Source organism: Prionailurus viverrinus, chromosome D2 (assembly GCF_022837055.1).
Source record: "Prionailurus viverrinus isolate Anna chromosome D2, UM_Priviv_1.0, whole genome shotgun sequence".
Lineage (NCBI taxonomy): Eukaryota > Metazoa > Chordata > Mammalia > Carnivora > Felidae > Prionailurus > Prionailurus viverrinus.
Window position 1 is genome coordinate 85621684 of NC_062571.1, and position 20606 is coordinate 85642289.

General features: G+C 57.8%; 2 protein-coding genes across 12 annotated transcripts in view; one reads left to right on the top strand and one right to left on the bottom strand.

The window, feature by feature from the left end:
* Positions 1-19673, bottom strand: part of EBF3 (EBF transcription factor 3) — a 127758-nt gene extending 108085 nt beyond the window's left edge. For 9 of the 11 annotated variants that reach the window (XM_047825006.1, XM_047825004.1, XM_047825003.1 and 6 more), the window contains exons 1-6: positions 10188-10839; positions 9946-10102; positions 9516-9579; positions 8755-8810; positions 5773-5846; positions 4104-4172 (exon numbers count right to left, since the gene is read on the bottom strand). In XM_047825006.1, the coding sequence (XP_047680962.1) occupies positions 4104-4172; positions 5773-5846; positions 8755-8810; positions 9516-9579; positions 9946-10102; positions 10188-10321 (554 nt within the window). In that variant the 5' untranslated portion in view covers positions 10322-10839. Of the gene's footprint in view, positions 1-4103; positions 4173-5772; positions 5847-8754; positions 8811-9515; positions 9580-9941; positions 10103-10187; positions 10840-19603 lie in introns of those variants that run through there. The other 2 variants (XM_047824998.1, XM_047825008.1) reach the window with 2 other exon arrangements.
* On the top strand, positions 10832-20113 carry LOC125147632 (basic proline-rich protein-like). Its single transcript, XM_047824690.1, has 8 exons — positions 10832-11134; positions 11804-12042; positions 13789-13970; positions 14266-14378; positions 14460-14567; positions 16018-16177; positions 18114-18256; positions 19172-20113. The coding sequence occupies exons 1-8, from the start codon at positions 10832-10834 to the stop codon at positions 20111-20113; spliced, it is 2190 nt and encodes a 729-aa protein (XP_047680646.1).
* The last annotated feature ends 493 nt before the right edge of the window (positions 20114-20606 follow it).

Consider the following 20606-nt stretch of genomic DNA (forward strand, 5'->3'; position numbering starts at 1 on the left):
CAGGGTTGAAATTCTGTAACAGCTGTTAAATATGACAAAACTTCCCTCCCCACCCCCCCCCCAAACTAAAGCTATTCCAAACTCTGTATGAAAGAAAATGGGATAAACAGATGTCTGGCTTCCAGACAGGAAAGTAGGGACAGACTTGGAATGAGAAGTCTCCCCGACTCTACAGACCGATGCCAGACTTACCGGGGAGGGGGCGCTGCCTGCCACGGAGGTGCCAGCGAGCAGGACGCCTGAGACCGTGCCATCTGGAACCGCCCCGCCGAGCACGCTCCCGGCACCGCGCGAGCACACGGCGTGCGACCCGGCCCGCGTGGACGGTCACGGCGCCCGCCGCTTCGCGGGCTGCAACACGCGGGCCCGGGCGCCGCCGGTCCACCCGGGGGGGGGGGGGGGGGGGGGGGCAAGTGCGCAAGGGAGGCAAGGGCGCGTGCCTTGCTGGGCACCTCCAGGAGGGCCCGGGCGCGCTCACCAGGATGGCACAGGGGGAGCACGAGAGCCAAAGTGTGGTTCTGGTTTAGCAGCCACACCGACATCCTGTAATCATTTACAGCCCTTGGAATGTACGGGTGAAACGACAGAGATTTATCTGTTCATAGTTGGGATATGTGGACAATGGGTGTTCCTAATGAAAACCATCTGCTTTTGTGTTTTCCCAGAAAACATTATTCCATGAGGAAAATGATACTCCCATCCTTTTCAGGAACACCGTAAGAAATTACATATGCATGTGCACACACACACACACACACACACGTGCACGTGGGTGCGTATGCACACGCACACCTTTCCCTCCCTGCGTCTGGCTCCCCACAGGTCGCCGCGATCTACCGTGGACCCTGTCCCGTAGCGTCCACTGATCGTGCTTTTACTTCCCAGCGTTCTGCCTCTCCTTTCCTTTACCCCACAAGTCGTGACGTTAGCTTACGTCAACTGCAGGGGAATTGTATTTTCGGGGCTATAAAAGATGGTTTGTCTGGCATTGTTTTATGAGGAAGACGACAGTTAACGTAGGTGAAACCTTCATGGTAAATTAAAAGGGTTTGATAATACAAAACATCCTCACTTTTCCCCCTTCTTTCCTCTGAAGCGCGTCTTCCATGCTGTTCATGAGTATTTAATGCTTCTGAAAGACAACTAAGTTGTGTAATTAATTGATTTAAGGCATCAGAGTCTATAGAATGTGATTTCCCTGCCAGAGCGGGAAGCTTACTCCTCTGTTCTCATAACACAGAGAAGCAGTCTCAGCGTGCCGGAAGAGGCTTGGTGTGGGTTAGAACAAATGTGGGCCCATTGATCTCAATTCAGGTTGGAATTATTGGTTTATATCCTCAGGACAAATATGCCTTATCTGGTCAGAACCTGCTAAATGTATCCAAAGGCCACAAGGAGCTGGCGAAGCACATTGTATATAATTCTTTTTTAAGCCAACTAACCAAGTGATGACATTGCTGATGGGGACCTGTAGACTGACTCACCAATCTGATGGGATCTTTTATCCTGCAATACTCCAGAGGGAGCACAGGCTAGAAACTCAACATGAGCGACTAATTTTAGGCGGCAACACCCCCCCCCCCGAAATGACTATCATTATGGAATTGAAACTCATCTCAGCTGTGAAAGACTGCGCCTCTCTAAAGATGTTCCCCTCCTGCAGGTGTTTTTTTTTTTTCTTTCTCTGATTAACACAACTTGCCCTAGCGAACACGAGATTCTTCGCTTTTCCCCTAGAAACAGACCTTAAACTGGAGAAAGAGCCAATACGGCAACGGTTTCACGAGCATCTCCATCAGGCAACAAAATAAGTAATGTTTATCCACTGTCAGTGACAGCTCTCTTAAGAATGCTAAAAATGTACATTCTGTCATTACTTCTTCTTTCTTTTTAAATACATGAAATTTATTGTCAAACTGGTTTCCATACAACACCCAGTGCTCATCCCAAAAGATGCCCTCCTCAATGCCCATCACCCACCCTCCCCTCCCTCCCACTCCCCCCATCAGCCCTGTCTGTTCTCAGTTCTGTCATTACTTAAGAAACTATCCTTACCTCAAAACCCCTAACGTGGAAGGTGATTAAAATTCCTGTAAAATTGTCATATCTTTGAATTTAGAAGCCAAGCAGATTTTTCATCAATAATTAAGACCTCCAAAGCATTTACGCCAGGCGTAAATGGGGCTGCAATCCTCCTTATTCAAATAAACTTGGTAAACCCATTAGCCAAATGTTTTTACATTTTTCCCCTCCTCTCACGCTTCTGGAATATCAAATGATCACACACTTCTCTTAGACTAGAAAGGTTTCGATAATCTCAGCACACACTTCAATTAACCAAATAGAAGAGAGCATCCAGACAAGAATGAAAGGGGACATTTCTGCACATCAAGGGAAGATATTTCCCACCGCGTGGATTAAAACTGAGTATTAAAAGGTATTCAGTATCAACAGTCGATAAATGATTGAATGGTACACAAACCCAACGTGATTTTGAAGGGAACACACAGTATCCCAAACGTTCGTGGAATCGGCACGACCCCTCCGTTACTGTGCTGACGACGTCACCATTTAAAAGGAAGTCGTCTCTCTAAAATCTCACCATCTCACCAACCGAAGACAACCCAAAAGAGGCACGCCTCACAATCCTGCATTGCCAGCAAACACACACCGCCTCTTCAGGCATCTCACGCTCAGACAAGATTCCAGGAGCTGCTCAAACACTTTTAGCCAGTCAAAAACAAAATAAAATGAATTCGGTGACGAGACGACAATCCAAGGCCGTACGATTTCCATAGCCACCACACTAAAGACAAATATAATTCTATTGATTTTTGGAGTTGGAGTTCTATAAAGTGTTGAACTTGTTCTCAATTGCCTGAGTGACGGCCACAACTGGTCAGCCCTATTTGATTACTAATAAGAGAGCTGTCCTCTCTGTCAGATACCGAACATTCTCCACTAAGCAAACAGCTATCCCAGCTAGTTAAACATTAGCATTGCTCTCCACTGGTGGTGCATATTTCTTTAGGCTTAACTCATAGAGTTTTCCGGGTTTAATTTTTCAGACACTGGACAGCAAAGTTCACGATCAAAAGATAACTTTGTAATGAAAGCTGCTGAAATTCAACCCCTCTTCAAAACCGTCTAACCCTCTGCCTCACAAAACTGGTGTCATATGTACACGCCTAACATTTATTCGATTTGGGTACCAATTGCGAAATCTGCAGTCAATCACACACTGGGCCTCTTACTGTTCCTCCCACTGTTGGGAAGAAAGGACTCCTCCTCTCCTCCAGGTCACCGAAAGCCAGCGATTTGGGTGAGTGTTGGAAGAGGAGGGTGGAAGGGGATGTTTTTGTTGTTTCGACCAAAGCAATGCCAAACGCACATTAGCACTATTAGGACTAATGATTAGTATCCTAAAAGGATGCGACGTTGCCCAAGGAACATGATAAATCACAAGATGAAAAGCAGCAAGGTAAAGAATGCATACAGCTCATCTAGTTATGGAAATTAATGTTGGAAAATGTAACCAGCGTGTGTAATTAGTTTCAATTATAACAACTTTGGTTTGTTAGTTACATATTTGCTACTTGACATAAAGCGACAGCCACAATTGGAAAAAAATTAGGAGACATTTTGCAACTAATTGAGAGCAGATTAAATTCATTCTAACACTGGCAACAATTACAACAGTCAACGCCACCCAAGTCTCAACTTCAGCTATCATCCGAGATAAAAACAAGGCAAAAATGAAATACTTGTTAACAAATTAGCAAAAAGCATTTTATGACATATCTCTGGGTTGAAAGCCAGCAAATCTCTAGGCATAAAGTGCTCCTCACAGTGAGAGCAGTGGCAGATGATACTGCTTCCCTTGACAACTCGCAAGCAATTACGGAATCCCCACAGAGCGAGCCACCAGGTTTCCAAGTCAACCCACCTGTGCATGATAACGCACGCGGACAACAAATGGTGCGACTCACAAGATGAGCTCCACACCAGACTCCAAAAAACGGAGCAGCTAGAAACCGAGCACAAGCGAAAGGGCTGGGCTGCTGCTGCGGGTTTGTTTTGAGAAATGAAGAAGTCATCCTTACCTGTCAATGATTACAGGGTCTGAGGGCGTTTCGTTTCTGTTGCCACAACTTTTCTTGTCACAGCACCGGCTGTGGAGCAATGGTAAACACTGGTTTCAATACGCACTGCGTCCTTTTATGCCCAACTTGTAATTTTTTTTTTTTTTTGAAGCCTGACACTAAAGCGGTCTGAGTGGAGACAACAAGTCCTCCTACCACAGCAGTCTGGCAAACGTAAACCCGGGGAGCTCGTGTGCTCTGCGGCTACGCTCATGATGTAAGTTTCTACCGGAAGGAGCGAAGTTGAACAGTATCTGGTACCCTAGGAGAGCAGCCCGGCTCCTACAGAAATTCTGATGCTAAAATATGGAAAGCGTGTTCGGTGTTTGTCTTTGCAATGAACTGAGGAGAAGGGGAGGCAGGAGGCTTGGGAATAACTTTTCACAGCTCCCGCTTTTGTTTACCTCTAATTGTCAAGCTGTTATTTCTGGAAAAGGTGCAAGATGCCACCTTCAACCAATATTTCTTTTGGGCATTTATTAATTATAACCACAAAGGCACGCATCAATCTATCAGAAACTTCCATTGTTCCTTCTTTAAGCCCACCTTAACTCCGTTATTGAAACTTTAATTAAAGCAGAAATGAAACAAAAATGTTATGCTTCTTGCATTTTAAAAAAGCATACTTGTATAATGGTTACATGTCTAAATTAGCTAAATTAACACCATATGGTTGGCAAAGTATATAAAGCCTTTTAAAGCTGACAGCTAAAGTGATTAAAGAAAGTCTACAGTCTTCCACTTAGAGCTTAAATCACATCTGTGCGCTTTCTATGTTAATTGCAGTACATGCAGAAGTGGATAATAAAGAAATTCCACTTTATTGGTTGTAATTTATATTTATTACCTGATATGAGAAAAAGTCAGCTTTTGTATATTAGCGCTGTAACAATATGTCTGCTCAGAAATGGCATTTAGGCAACAGGCACCGTAGCCAGGCGGAGTATGCCCCTCAGAGTCTGCGGCCTGCTACTGTCGCCTGCAGACCCAGGCCCTTGCTACGCCTCGCAACTGTATTTCACATGCCGCACATGCAAAGTCAATGATGCATTTTTATTTGCCATGTAGGGGTGAGACTCTGGTGGTACTTGGAAAAAAACAGGTGGGAAACTGCTCTTCTGACAGAGATCTCAAGGAACGCGCGCGCAATCTAACAACAATATGGACGAGGCATCGCCACTCTGGGGAAGAGGTTAACTGACGGAATCACAATCCAATTCTCACATAGGCTAGCGCTGGCTTAAGTACAGAAGAGTTTCCTTTTTATCAGTAACACAGTTGCAGAGCTCGGGACGCCAGTGCTTGCGGAGGAGGCAGTAAAATGAGTCCCAGCGCTCTCTGACTCCTCCGGCTCCGGGGACAGAGGCGTCACCCAGGACCCGTTTTCCTTTTTGACTGCACGAATTAATCCGCTCTGCTGAGCAGCCGGTGGCGCTGGTCGTCTCCGCCGGGGAGGGAGAGAGGAGAACGGGCTCCTCGGTGGCTCGGGGTGCAGACTCGGGCCGATTGCATTTCAATCGATGCCCGGCCCGAAGTTGGGCGGGGTGGTGGCGCCTGCAGGCAGCGTCCTTTGTGGACGCAGCTGGCGCCGAGGCCGCCCGCGCCCCCGCTGCCCGCGCCCGCCGCTCACCTGCACATGATCTCGTGGGTCAGCAGCACGCGACACATCTCCGGGTTCTTGTCCTGGCCCTCGTACACGATGGCCTGCGCGGGGGGAGGGGGGGACAAGCAGAGGCGGGGGTTACGCGGCGCCGGCGGCTTGGGCGCCCAGTCGCCCCGGGCGCTGCGGGTCTCCCGGGCGGCAGGTGCACTGCGGGCCAGGGGAGGCGTCACGGCCCAGCCGGGCCACCGTCCCGGCAGAGCCCCCTCCCCGCACCACCTCCCCCCCCGCCCGCCCGCCCCGGGGCGCAGGGCTAGGCCGCGGCCGGCCTGCTCTCGCGGGCGCCCGCAGGGCCTGCGCGGGGCCCGGGGGTCGGGAGGGTGGCGGCCGCGCCGGGGCTGGGTGCTGTTAGTAGGGGTGGGGGGAGGCGGGTAGGGAGGCCCGGGCGCAGGGCGCGAAGGGGCTCGGGGCGCCGGGGCCCCCTCGGCTGGCCGCGCCGGGCCGCGTCCTCGGGCCATTGTCTCGCCGGAGTTCCAGTCTGCGTGCTGCAAACAGCCGGCGCCGAGGAGCCGCGACCGCCGCGGCGGTCGCGCGCCCCGCTCCTCCCGGCCTGCCCGCCCGAGCCAGGTGCCCGCGGTGGGCGGCCGGGCCCGGGGCGCAGCAGCCGCACGTGGCCGCGCCGGGCGCCCCCAGGAGTGCTCAGGGCCCCGGGGCGCCCGGGCCCGCGCGGCCACGTGCTCCTCGCCGGATGATATTTGCAAAGAAAGTGCTAATGGCCAATCTGGTGTTTATTTTGAAACTGCTAACAATGATTTTTCTCGGGTAAAAAGGCAGTGTCTGCGCACACGCTCGGGTGGGTTTTGAGCAGAGGCTCCGCCAGATGGTGCGAAGGCCGAGCTGCGCTCACGACCGCGCGCGGCCCGGCTCCGCCGCCGGGAACCCAAGCCGGGGGCCGCCCGCACCAGCCCCACCGCCGGCCTCGCAGAAAAAGGAAAAAACGGGGGGAAAGGTCACTGGGGGAGGGGCAGGGGGCGGGGGCCGAGGGCCGCAAGTTCCCGGCAGAAAAATTCCACGGAAGGGGGAGGGGGGTCCCCTCTCCAGTCCCCCCCCCCCGCCCCCCCCGGCACCGAAAATTGTCTGGAAATTACTTCCAATCTCCTCGGGCACTTCTCACACTTGCCTCCAGTTCCAGGCGGACAAAGCCCTTTCTCGACAAGGCCCGAGGCTGCCCTCTGGGAAGCGGGAAGGGTCCCCGCGAGCCCCTCCGCCCCAGCCTCCCTCCGGATCCGCTGGGAACCACGGCAGCCATGGGCCGCCTGGGGCTGCGGGGCGCTTGGCCGCGGCAGGCGCCGGCACTTCTCAGAGCCCGGCTTGTCCTCCGATGGATCCCCGTATTTATATTTGATTTATTTTTTATTTTGTAGCACAAACAGAAATCCATAAACTGTCGGTTCAGCGCCATTGACTCTTTGATCAGTTACTGGGCTATTTCTTTCCTTCTCCCCCCCCCCCCATCCCCGTCAGTGAGAGATTAAATGCCTTTATTTTCAGCCCTGTTTATGTTGCAAAGGTGCACGGCTAAATGAACAATGAGAGTACATTGAAAACGAAGCCGCCTCCTCTATGCAAACCAGAGAAACTCACGCTGCCTGCACCCACCTCTTAATTAGACCACTGCGGTTCCGACAACATTTAGGAAATAGACGCACCCTGCCAACCAGCAGCCCCGTTTCGAGGCTTCTCTGAATCCCGGTGAAATAATCACCAAAGGGCACGCAGCTGCCTCCGTCTTTCTGACAAAGACACTACTTTACCTGTAAGATCGGTTTTACCCTGAGAGAAAACCGAAGTGTTTTACGCTGCAGACGTTAAAATCCAACGCGCTTGTTGCCTAGGTCAGGACCAACTTTTTAAAGGGGAAATAAAATCCGAAAAAACTAACTGCTGTGCCGAGAGTGGGAAGCTTGCGTCCTGGGCTGCAGGAAGCACCCAACTCCTGTCCTACTTGGCTCACCGACCCCTAAAGTTACCATCAAAAACGGAGGTGCTACTTTCTACTTCCATTTCCAAGCCTGAAGCCCACCTCGGACGTCTATTTTACATCCATCTGTGCCTAGTGGATTTAATTTTCGCATGGAACTTGCCCCTCCCCCAACACCATTTTAAGGAAAGTGGGGGTGGGGGGAGATCTTTACAAGGACTAAACAACAGTACCACCCGGCACAAAACCAGCCAGACTGCACAGCGTGAAAAAGCAATGAAGCGCTTTTGTGCACTTAATCACATTACTGATAGCCAATAGTTATCATCGGAAAAGTTGACCAAGACAGGTTAAATAATTTAATAAGGAACTGCTTGTAATTATGTTATTTACAAGGTATGACAGAGGGTGGGAGAGGGGAACAGAGGCAGCTCCCAGAGCAATGGACGGGTGTGGGTGACCCCTGGAGCTGGGAGTTTGAATTATGGAGAGAGGAGGCTGAGAGGTGAAGACGGGCTAGCGGAGAACAAGGTGACTTTTCACCCCAACACATTTCACTTTTAAATCCAAATCAACGTCTCGCGTTACTAGACCATCACACCGGAAAGGGGGGAAAAATGAACTAATCAAGCCCAACTCAATGGGCTTTGAAAAGGACTTAGTTGCCTTTGTTACAGAAAAAAAAAAAAATCAATGAAATGATTCCAAGCAGAGAGAGAGAGAAACATTTAAAGATATACAAGAGGGGGAGGCTCCTGAAATTTCTCTGTCAAATATTAATTACCATAGCTAATTAAGACAGACTTGGATTCCACGCACAAGCCATCTAATAGAGCATATATGTCCTATTGTGATGACAACAGTAACTACTTTACCAATCGCATCGTTTATTCCAATAAATATGGAATTCTCATTAGCATGTCAAGGAAGCCAAGTGGAAAACAAGTCCAGAGACCCATCTGCCCTCCTCTCAACCCCAGGACAACCCAGCTGAACAGTGGAAAGTAGTGCGGAGGCTTAAACTTTCTCACCTGTTTGGTCATTGAATCTATGAGGCGCACATACAGGTCCTGCTCCGTTCTGACTCCTGCAAAAAAAAAAAACAGGGATAAATTCTCATCAGGATTTTAGCAAGGGCACCTGGGGCACGGGGCTGCTGCTGCTGCTGCTGCTGCTGCCTGCCGTGATGCAGCAAAACTCAGCCATGCCCTTTAAGAGGCGAAAGGGAACCCCAATCGCTTCCCCTGCTCTGAGTTTCTTTTCCTGGTCCGGAACCTCTAAGACTCTTAGGGTTTGCCCTGGAAGGTGCAACAAATTTGCCAGGCTGCGAGCAGGCCCGGTGGCTGCACCGGGTGGGCCCATGTGGTCATTTATTTTTAGAAAACAGAAAGCATGAAATGGAAACTGAGTGAGAGTTTGAACTCTTTCTAGTGTCTCTCGAGGATTTTTTTTTTTTCAAAAACTCGTGCACAGGAAGTCAGTTCCGTTCCGCTTATGGAGCTGCCCCCATCTCCATAATTAACATTAATTTGCAAAATTGAAAAAAGTCACTTAAAAGTGATGTCCTCCTGAAGCCCCATATCGATTCCCCTTTTTACTTTCTGCTTCGAGCCCCACCGGTTAATCATGTGAAGCGCCATCGACTTATTGATCGTTTATGTTTTGTTTTCCTCCTATGCCACGAGAAGATTTCGTGTTTACATCCGTGCCATTTTAATCCCGCAACCTTTGAGTCCGTTAGCGTCTCGGGGAAGGAGGGCGAGCCCGGGCGGGGCGGGCGGCGGCCACTTACCGTTGCTGTACAGCAACTGCAGTTTATAGTGGATGCCGTTGTTGGTTTTCTCGTTGTTGGGCTCCTGAAAGTAACGATAAACAATTGCGTTTAGTGCGATCGGCGTCCGGCGCGGCCACCGCGCTCGGTCCCCCTGCGCCCCCGAGGCCCCGCGGCCTCACACATGGCACGACTCGTAGCTGGGAGCGGCGCGGTGATGTCACTTTCCCGCTGGAAGCCCAGCGTCCTCCTCGCCCCGAGCGAGTCCGGGGGCGCGCAGAAGTTGCGCAGCCCCTCGGCGGTGGCCCGGGCGGCCGCACGTGGCGGCGGCGGGGGCGCCTCGCCGAGCGGTCCCCGCCGCCGAGGGGGGCACGCGGGGCCACCGCGCGCGGGCACCGCCCGCCTCCCACTTGTAGAAAGGTGGAAGGTGGGATGGAGTGCGGGCACTTACTTTCTCTTTCTCCACGAAGTCCACAAAAGCGGTCCTTTCGATCTCCACCGGCTGCCCCTGCCTGTCGTAGAGCGCCAGCACGAAGTGGAAGAAATTGGACTTCCGGAGGTTGGAGGGCGGCTGCTTCTCGAAGTGCGCCCGCGCCAGCCCCACGCCGCTGCGGGAGGAAAGGGACAGCGGCCCGGTGAGGAGCGCGGCGGCCGGGGCCGGGGCCGGGGCGCGCGGGGGCGGCCGGTACGTACCTCTGCGCGGCCGTGTTGGCGTCCACCACCCCCGCCGTGTGCATCCACGAGCGCACCGGGTTCATGCCGCTGCCCAGCGGCTCCTCCTTCATGGTCGTCCCCCCGCGCGGAATATTCTCCTGAATCCCAAACATGAAAACTGCTGGCGGCGGCCGCAGCTCCCGGCCGAAAGCGCTTCCGCGAGCAGCGGCGCTCGGGGCTCGGCGGCAGGCGGCTACCCTGGCCGCGCTCGCCCTGCTCGGCGCCTGCGGTCCGGCCCCGCCGCCGGCTTCAGCCCGTCCCGGGCAGGCGCCACATACACCAGCGGCCGGGGCGCTCCGGACGGCCGGGGGGGCGCGGAGGCGGCTACACCGGCGGCGGCGGCGGCGCTTCGGAGGAGCAGGACGCGGTGGCCGCGGCGGCGGTTGTTGTTGTTGTTGTTTGCAGGCGCGCTCAACGTGGTGTCATCCTAGCCAGGCGGCGTCCGCGGCTGCAGGACACTGCGGGATCGCCCGCTTCTGGCGCGGCCCGCCTGCTCCAAAGACAAATAAACGGGGCAGTGAGTGCCGCGGCGCAGTCCCGGGCGCAGGCGGGGCGCGGCGGGGCCTGGAGCGGCGCGCGCAGCGGACGGAGGCGCACAAAACTCAGCCCTCTCTCCCCGAGGAATGGACCCTTTCCCGGGAGCCAAAACTCGAAGCCCCCGGGAGCGGCGCTGTCAGAGGGTGACGTCGGGGGGCGGCGCCTGCGCCATATATGGGAGCGGCCGCCCCTCGCCGCGCCCCTCGCCGCCGCCGCCGCCGCCGCCGCCGCCGCGCTCGCTGACTGACTGCCTGACGGCGCCGCGAGCCGGCCCGAGCCCCGCGAGCCCCGCGAGCCCCGCCGCCACCGAGCGCCACCGCGCGCCGCCGCCGCCGCCCCCGGCCGCGCTCCGCGGCTCCTCGCGCCCACCCGCAGCCCGGGAAGTTCCCGCTCGCCCAAATAAAGCTCGAAATGAAACAAACAGCCAGTGCACAATCGCTGCTTGGCCCCCCCCCCAATACCTCCTCCCCAAATCGGCCGCACGGTCCAAGCACTGTAGGGAGGAGGGGGTGAAGTGCCGAGGCGCCCCAAGTTGCCCAAATGCACGCAGTACACGCCACGGGGCCTCAGCGCGCCTTGGGGCGGCCCGAAGGGACAAGTGGGTAGAGGTGGGCAGGCCGCAGGGAGGGGGCTGCAGGGGCCAGCCTCCGAGTGGGGACGGCGGGGGGGAGGGGGGCGGGGGGGGGAGAGGAAGGTAGGTGGGGGCGGGTGGAGAGGGCAGGGCTCCCTCGCCAAGGCGGGGCGCACAGCTCAGCCTGGTTTCTAAACAGACCTCAGGCTGCTGGGGGTCCGGTCTGCCCCCGTCTGGGCCTCGCCGGGCGCCGGTGTTTCCTGCCCCGGCGGAGGCCGCCGAGTGCCGGGCTGAGGACCCACGTCGGAGGCGGGCTCTGCCAGATGCTCTGTCTTTCCCGGCGGCCACGGGAGACCCCGTCCCCCGGCCTGTGCTTAACCGCGGCGAGTGACAAAGAAGGCTCGGGGCTCTCCGGACGGACAGGAAGCGCGCCCGGCCTCTCCGGCGACCCGGAGCCGGGTGTCCGGCTGCGCGCCCTGCGCCATAGCCAGACCTCCCCGGCGCCAGCCTCTCTAAAAGCCGAGCGGACGCCGCGGGCGCCCGGGTCCTGCCCTCAGTGCCGCCGGGCCCGGGTGAGCGCGCGGCGCGCAGCTTCCCGACCTGGTTTCGAGGAATCGGGAGGGCAACAGGGCACGGGCAGCGCGTGGGCCCGGCGGCCGAGCTCCTGCCGCGGGGACTCGGCACCCAGGCGCACTACCCGCCCAAAGGACGTCTGCAGGACCAGGAGCAGAGACCCAGGGGGCTACCAGGAGCTGTCCCGGCACTTCCCAGCCGAGAGAAATCAGGCCCTTTCGATTAAAACAAAACCAAAACAGGTCTCAGGGTGTAAGTGTGTCGCAGGGCCCCCTCTCCCCGCCCGGTATGGGGTGGCACTCCCTCTTCCCGTGAATTGGCAGTGTGTGTACGTTAATATTTTAATTAATCGGGAAAAAATCGAAGTCCGATTTACGTTATCTGGGGACCCCCACGCTTCTTGGAAGGGGTGAGAAAAAAAAAAAAAGATGTGTTGGAAAGCAATCTATTTTGCTGGTGTTGGGGGTTAATGACTATTGCCAAAGATAAGTGAATTATCAAAGCTGTTGCGCCAGTCCTATCTCAAAATCCATTACGGTGCCGGCCGTCTAATTAAATACGTAAGTATAATAAAATCATATTTTATGACTATTTGAGGGTAATGAGATTAGTCTTTAGAAGCGATCGCCACATATTAAAGATGCCACTGTCTATAGAATGTTAATAACCTTAAATCAAAGTGTATGGAAACTATTCACGATAAATTAAAAGAAAATTTCTGTATTCCTAATAAGCCCAGAGCTTTCCACCCACATCAGACTGAGTGGAGAAAGGAACACCTTCTTCGTGGAGGCAGAACGCAAAATAAAGTTGGCCATAGGTGGAGGGTGGGGTGGAGAAATTGCTTTGTCTCTGCGTGTTTAGCTGCTTCGGGGGGCTCACGCAGGGCGAGCGGCAGGCGAGTGTTATTGTCAGAATATGCAAAGTGCCTTTTCGGGGAAAGATGAAGTTGGAAATAGGAAACAATGCTTCCTTTGTACCACGCTTCCTAAAATGCCCAGCCCGCCTTGGAGGTGCCCCCTTCCTTGCGCTAACGAAAGTATCATGCTTAAAATCATTTACAGTATCTTTAATTCAGATTACACGCGCCAAGGCGATTTAAATCTGATTACCAAATTAGAAGGTTTAAAAACAAATCCTTCTAAATCTGATACTGTTGACTAAAGAGGGCAAAGGAGTTCTATAAGCCCATCACATAAGGTAACGATCCTGCCCCAGAAAGAAAAGGGGTTTTAAACCTTTTTGACAGCAAATGCAGCTGCCCCAGTATTTTGGACGATATTAAGGGAAAATGAATGCAAATCTGTGTTCAGCAGCCATCTGGCCCGAAATGGGGGAATCAGCTGCTCTCACAACAGGCTCGGAGGCTGAATCCATTTCAACTCATTTTCTAGATCATCTGGTCCCGCACCCAAAGCGTGGAAAATACGGTCTTTATCATTCACCAACTTTATCTTTTTTCTCACTCCACTGCTGGCTCCGAGCTGCGGGCACAAGGGCCACCCGACCCGGCCGGGTCTCCACACGGGCCTGCTGGGGAGCGGCCTGGCAGGGCAGCCCCTCGGCCCCCACCTCACCCCACCCCAGAGTTTTGCGTTAATGGAGGGGAAGAAGCAGCCGAGAGGAGCGAGGGCCGAAGCACAGGGCTGGGGAGGAGGACGGGACTGCAGGTCAAGTCCTGGGCGCCCTGGGAGATGCTGGGAGAGGTCCCCGCGCCAGCCTCCTCCCCCTGGAGTCCTGCTCCCGTCTCTCTCGCTTCCTGGGGAACTAGGGGCGCCCAGCACCCAGGCAGGGAAAGCGGGGGTAGGGAGCGGGGCGAGTGGGGGGGGGGGGCGGAGAGACAGGCTGTCACTTTGGAAGTTGCGCAGGCCGGGCCGCTGCTCCAGCCTCCGCTCACAGGGAGCTCCCGGGGGCCAGACGGGCGCCCAGGGGCCGGGCCGGGCGGGGCCTGACCTTCGTTGGGAACCCCGCGGGCCGAGACGGCGACGCCGACCGCTCAGGGCCCCGCGCTCAACGCGATTTGCACGGGTGGCCCTTGCGCCGCCGCCGCCTCTCCGCCGCCGCCTCCTCCTCCTCGGAGGGTGGGAAGTATTCCTTTTGTGCGGATTTACGGGGAGAGGCTTCAATGAGCCCCCTCACATTTGCATTTAAATAGCGGCATCAAGCGCTTCGCGTGCCACACACCAGTGGGCTCCCAGATGTCACGCCGGAGTCAGTCAGATGGCCAGTGCCCAGCTGTCCTCCCCACGTCGTGCCGGAGCAGGCAGTGACCTTAAAGAGACAGCGCCCGCCGCCCCTGGAGCCCTGTTGGGGAAGCGGCGTGCAGAGCGCAGGGCAGAGGCGGCGCTTGGCCGCTGACCCGCGGCACCACCAGAGGCCGAGCCGGGCGGTACGACCTGGCGGCGTCCGCACCCAGGCCCAGCCCGGCCACCCTGCTGGCCTTGCAGTGCCCAGTGGCCCGGCCGCCACGCGCCTCCAAGCCCCTCCGCGTGCGCCCATTACCCACTCGGGGAGGGCGAGGGGCCGTTCCCCGCGCACCAGGCGTGAGCGTCCCCCTTGTACCTCCCCAGTCCCGGGGCCTCCACTGCTGCGTGGTGCAAGGCCAGGAGAGCGAGAGGCGAGCTGGTGCCAGACTCAAGAGTCATCCAGAAACTTGGGCCAAGTCGGGGTCCCAGGGAGTAAGGCCAGCCACGGCGCCCGCTCCGGCCCAACGTTCAGGCTACTTTGCGAATGCCCCATCTCGCTCGCGGCCCGGTCAGGGGAGCCAGCCGACCCTCCCTACCAGCCTTCCAAAGAGCAGTAAACTGCATTTCCGGCGTTGAGAAGCCCGGGCAGGGGGTGTTCCTGGAAACCGAGGCCCCTGAGGGATCGGGGGCGCGCGGGCGCGTCCAGGCGTGGCGCCCTCGAAGGGCTCATGGCCTCAGGCCCAGGCTGCGAGGCCTGCCACTCAGCCCTCGAGAGAGGGTGAGAAGCCAATGCGCCAAAGGCCCCGCGGTTCGCGTTCCCGCCGCCAGTGCGGAGTTGCAGGCGCGGCCCGCCCCCACGTCCTCCGCGCCTGGGGGGTCACGCTCAGCCTGCGCTGGCTACCTGGCCGCCGGCCCCACTCCGGCCCGGGGCTCAGACCCGGCGCTGCGCACAGGCGGGGGCCAGGAAAAGAACCAGAAATTAGAGAGCCTGGCAGACCTTGGGCCCCGGCAGGAAGGAGGCCACACACGGGCCCGAAGGGCCAAGAATAGGGAAATCCTGGGAAGGCACACCTAGAAAGTCCCGTGAACTGCGAGGTAGGGTGGAACAGCCAGGCACCGGCAAACCCTGCCCACCTCGGGTCAGTGTGTCGAGGCCCCTGAGTGCGTCCAGGGTTTGGCTTTGTGCCGCTGGGTCCAGCTCACCGATGGGCTGCGGGAGGCCGGGGAGGCAAGGGCTCTGGTGTCCGGTCACCCGAACCTATTAAACTGCGCATAAATGGGGCTGGACCAGGTCCGGGTGGGTTTTCCAGGCCAGAGAGAGCGCCTTCGCCACCTCGGGGCAGAGATGGAAGCGACGGGGCTCTCAGGAGTCAGGTGGCGAACTGAACCCAAGCCAGGCGGGCGTCCCGCCTGCCCTCCGAGGCAAGTAACTGGGCACCTCGCCCAGGACGCACGGGGCGCACCAACGGGCTCCTCTGCCCTCTGCTACACAGCAGGGAGGCCTGACCCGATCCACAGGTAAAAAGTAAACACTGCGGGGTCTCAGCCCTCAGTTCTCTGCATCATCACCACCCCCCAACCCCTCATCCCGAAAGGTTAAGGTTAGCAAAGCCCGACCCACCCCCCGAGTACCCTAAGAAGCTCAATTCTCCAAGCTGGAATATGCAGGCGCCTCTTGTCTAAGCGGCCAAGTTTGACAAACAGCGCCTCCTGGGGTGGGGAGAGCAGTGTCGCTGCACAGCCGAGAGCCACGCCACCGAGGCTTCCACCTACCCCAGGGCAGGTGGCTGCCGAGGCTCCCTGCCCAGCCTAACAGCTGCGCTGCAGCTCCTGCGCGTCCAGCGCACCTAGGCCTCACTGACCCCGTGACCCCAAGAGCGCACAGAAATGTCCACCCAAAGCCTGGTCCTAACTGCCGCCCACGTGTGTCTGCAAAATCCAGGCCAAGCCCGGCGCCGGCAACAAGGCCAGGGCAGTGAGCGCCGCGCCCACGCCGTCGCTGGCGAGAAACGTGCGCCCCAAGTGCCCAGTCCCGCGGGAGACAGCGGACGCGCCGCGGAATTCGCTCGACCCTCTCCCTGGAAATCCCAGGGCTCTCCAAGGTGGGCATAAAACGCCAGGGCGCAACTCGATTCCCGCAGCATGCGAAATTAGAAAGGAAACAGTTAATTATCGTCTCCTTGTCCTAACTTTTCTCTGGTTCCTTCTGTCACTTTGGCTGGCCCCACCATTCGGAATCTGCCCTGGGGGCTCTTCAGCCAGAGCGAGAATCCCAAATCAAACACTCGCATTCTGCGAGCTGGGCTTCTCCCAACGCACCTAGCAACCTTAAAGGTTGCCTCTCCGCGAAAAGCTTGGGAGAAGCACCTGAGCTGGGAAAGACAGTTGGCGTGTGGCGCGGTCCCTGGGACCCGAAAAGGCGCAGCGGTTTAACAACGAGCTGTTGTTTCCGGAGCTGCTTTCAGCAGCGCCCTAAGGCAGTCGGGCAGGATGCGCCAGAGCCAGCGCCCCAGACGCGGATTCCGCACCCACCCGACCCCGCCAGTTTACAAAGCAAACTTTCCCCTGAGTAGTTTCTAGATCGAACGGCGCACAGAGTGCGCCAATCAACACCTAAACAGACCCAAACTGTAGAAACACGGATCGATCAGATAATTTCAAATATTATAATTGGCTTTAATTAAACACACTGCGTTCTAATTAACTCTGAAATTTTAGCATGCTTTGGGACACTGGTGTCTGATTTGATATTGTCAGTCCAGATGTCCTAATAAAATTCAATCCTCCACTCAAGACTTCAATATTCACTAAGAACAAAATGCAAATTAAATGTAAAACCTAAAGTATCGCCAAAGGTATAATCAAGAAAGGTGTCTCAAAACTTCGCACTTTTTATTACGCAGTAGTTAAAAAATGCAGATTACATGCTAACAAGACCTCTCCAGCACACCATAAATCTTAACTCTTTCCTGGGAGGGGGTGGAGGGCCCCGCCAGGGCTTAAACGTAAAGGAAGGGGTAACCAGACCCCAGGACAGAACTGAATGCCCTCATCTGAAAGCTAATGGAGCGCAAAAAGTTTGCCAGTGAAATTCTGGTTTGAAACGGGTTTGCCAAAACGGGCAAAGGAGTTGGGGGGCTAGAGAGCCAAGGAGTGGGGGTGGGGTGGACGGCCCGGCACGGGGACTGACGTCCTCCTCAGCGGTGACACTCGCCCACCCCTCGGCCGCACCTTAACCGGCTGTGGACGCATCCGTTCCTGTGCGCAAAAATGTGTTGGTTGGTGGGGGACAGCTGCCGGGCCTGGTCAGCCCGCCCGGGGAATTACCTCGGCTGTAGGGACTGCGACGAAGAGGCTGGGAAGAGGAAGGGAGAGCACACTGCCCTTGGACAGAAATGTGTCAAGTCCTCCTTCCCTTCGCGCCTGCACAAACCCTTTAGCCCACGTCCGCGCGACTTCTAAGGGATCCGAGCTGGCGCATGGTACCCGGCGGCGCGCGGCAGAGGGATGGCCCCTCCCGGTGAGCCGGGCGCAGGCCGTGCAGGGGGCGCGCCTTTGGTGACACATTTGGCCGCGCTGTGATTCTTTACCAGTCCGAGGGTCTGCTAAATTTACAGCCCAGAATGAGCCCTGTGAAAAGGAAGCTATTCCCACATTAAACATGTGTATGTTTTCCATACTAATGGAGTCACTTAAAGCTGTTGCTAATTTAACTTTGTAAAAAGGCCACACTGTGGAAATTTGCATTTTCTTTAGGATATTGAAATGAAGAGAAAACTGCTGGGCGGCGAGGCTGCCCAGGGCATAGCTAGGGGCCATGCAGAAATAAAAACAGATAAAGAAAAGAAGAAAGAAAGAAACCCGCTTCTCTTCTAGACTATTAATAAGCAATTTGTCCCGCTGAAATTTACATTGCAAAGCGGAGCGCGCCGGCAGCCGAGGCGGCAGGGCTGGCGCGGGCTCGGGCGGTGCACCCCGCGCGGGGCGGGGGCAGCCTCTGGGCCGCCCTGGCCGCCCCCGGGGGTGATCTATGGGCAGCTTTGAACTTGGCATCCTCGCCGCCGCACCGCCGACCCTCGCCCGCACCCACGCGTGTCTGCGCGCCAGTGCCCCGCCTGGGCCGCGCGGCCGGAGAGCGAGGACGGGGGCTGCGCGGTGGCCACCAGGCCTGCCGCAGCCAGGTTGGGGTCTCTCGAGGGGAGCCCCTCCGCTCGCACGAACGTCCGGGACCCACGGACCCCCGTCCGCCCCCAAATGCTGCCCAGGCCGTAAATTTAAAATGCCAACAAAAAGCTTGATTTATTATTATTATTTCTTTCTTCCCGCCGGGCCGCGCCGCCCCGGTCCAAGTCAACTGCAAGTGCGGCGCCCCGCGCCCCCGCCCGCGCCCCCGCCCGCGCGCGCCCGGCGCCGCGCGGCTCCCGAGCCTAGCGTGGGGCCAGGGCGCCATCTACGGGCGCCGCCGCGGCTCCGGCTCGCCTCCCGGAGCCCGCTCCTCCTCCCGCCGCCCGCGCTTGCCCCGCGCCGGCTCCGCCAGGCCTGCCACTTACCGCAATTACGCGACGCTCCCCGTGCCGATCTGCTTAGGAAACACGGGCTGCTAGTTAGGCGAACTTTTAAGCGCCGCGGCAAAACTTTCGAAAGGAAGGCGCCCTCCTGCCTCGGATGTTTGGGCACGATTCAGAGATACGAAATGCAGAGATAATGCGATTTGATTTGTTAGTCTAACTCTGCGACTTGAGACTTGATGTCCCCAAAGACCAGGCGAGCTTCCCCCCCTTTATTTATTTTTATTAAAACATCAATCTACGCTGGAGCTGGGTGAACTCGGTTTCACCTGGAGAACATAAAATTCTCCATACCAGAGAAGTAAGCACCTTTCATAAATCAGCGGTATTCCTGACACATCGATCAATTTTTGGTTGTTAATCCGAAAGGAGGAGTTTTAATTGCTTCCTGCGTTCTCTTCCAGGCACCTCGGCGTTTCGACCTTTCCCTCCCTCCCTCCAAGGGTCTCACTTACCCCGGGTCGTTCCACTAAATCCCCGGCACCCCCAGTCTCCGCCCGCGCCCGTGCGCGCCTCCCCCGCGCCCAGGGCCCTCGGCCCGAGCTCACCTCCCCGCGGTCCGGCCAGGAGGGGCGCAGGCGGACCCTCACCCCCACCCCCACCCCCGGCCCCCCGGAGCCCGAGCGGCCGCCCAGGCAGCGCTCGCCCGCCGCCAGAACGCTGCCAGGGCGCGGCGCAAAAGTTCACTGCGAGGCCAGGCCCGCAGCGCCGCCCGAGGTCCCGGGCTCCCGCGTCCCCAACCCCGCCGCGCGCCCCCGCCGCAGCCCCGCCCGCGCCCCCGCAGGCCAGGGGAACGCACCCCCGCGGCGGGTGGCGCGCCCGGCGCAGCCCGGCCCCCCTGCGCCCAGCGCCCGGCCCGCGGCGCGCCAAGTTCAACTTTCGTGGCCGGCGGCCTCCGGGGGGCCGCAGGCCGGGGCGGGGAGCCCCCGACGGGGCCGCGAGCGGACCCCGCGCGCCTACCTGCGCCGCTCATTCGACGGGCGTCGCGGGGCGCCCTGGCCGCGAGGTGGCGGCGGCGCCAGCGGCCGGCCGGGAGGGTGTGCGGCCCGGCGCCTTCCCACGTTCCCACCTCCCACCCTCCCGGGAGAGCCCACGGGCCGGGCCGCGAGCGCGCCAGTGCGCACGCGCCGCGCTGCCTTCCACCGCGGGAGGCGGCGGCGCGGCGGGCGGGGGCCGGGCGGTGGCGCGAGGAGGTGCCCGCAGGCGGCCCCGCGGCCCGCCCCCGCCGCCGTGGCCCCCGCCCGCCGCCCTTGCGGAGGGACCTCCGGAGCCTCCCCGGGGCCGGGCGCGGGGCCCCCACGGGGAAGCCTTCCGCAAGCGCCGGAGCCCCGCTCCTTCCTCCAGGGCCCAAAGGCTTTGGCGACCCCTGACCGAAGAGAGCGCGCCAAGCTCGGGGAAGAGGCGCCCCGACTTAGACACCTGTCCGAAGCGTGTCGCAGGCCCTGGGCTGGCCCGAAGCCGTCGGTGTAGACTCGTGCACTTTCCCAAGCAGAGGGTGGCGCGGGTCCCCCCGGGCCTTTTTGGTAATGCTGAGTGAGGGGACAGTTTCCGTGGAGTCTGGATGCTAATAATCTGGTGGGAAGCACGTACAATAAAACGGGGGCAGGCAAGAGCTCTCCCACACACACAGAGAGAAGGGCCAGGACTGTCCCGGTAAAGCCACCGTGAGAGAGAACGCCTGGCCCTCCAATCTGAGCCCTGCGTTCCAGGCAACGTCAGCTGACGTGCTCCCGCTTCCCCGGGGAGAGAAGGAGGCCAAGCAGCCTTGATCGCCCCACTCCCTGCCTTTGGTGTCACCCAGGAAGTGACCTGATGTGGGACCTTTGCCATTAACATCTGGAGCCGCCGCTGACGGCAAGAAAAGGGGTCGGGCGGGCGTGTCCTCATCCCTGACCGCTGGCCGGCTCTTGGGTTGGAAGAAGGGGACTTCTAACCAAGGTGGCTGGTTGCAGGCCATGTTCCC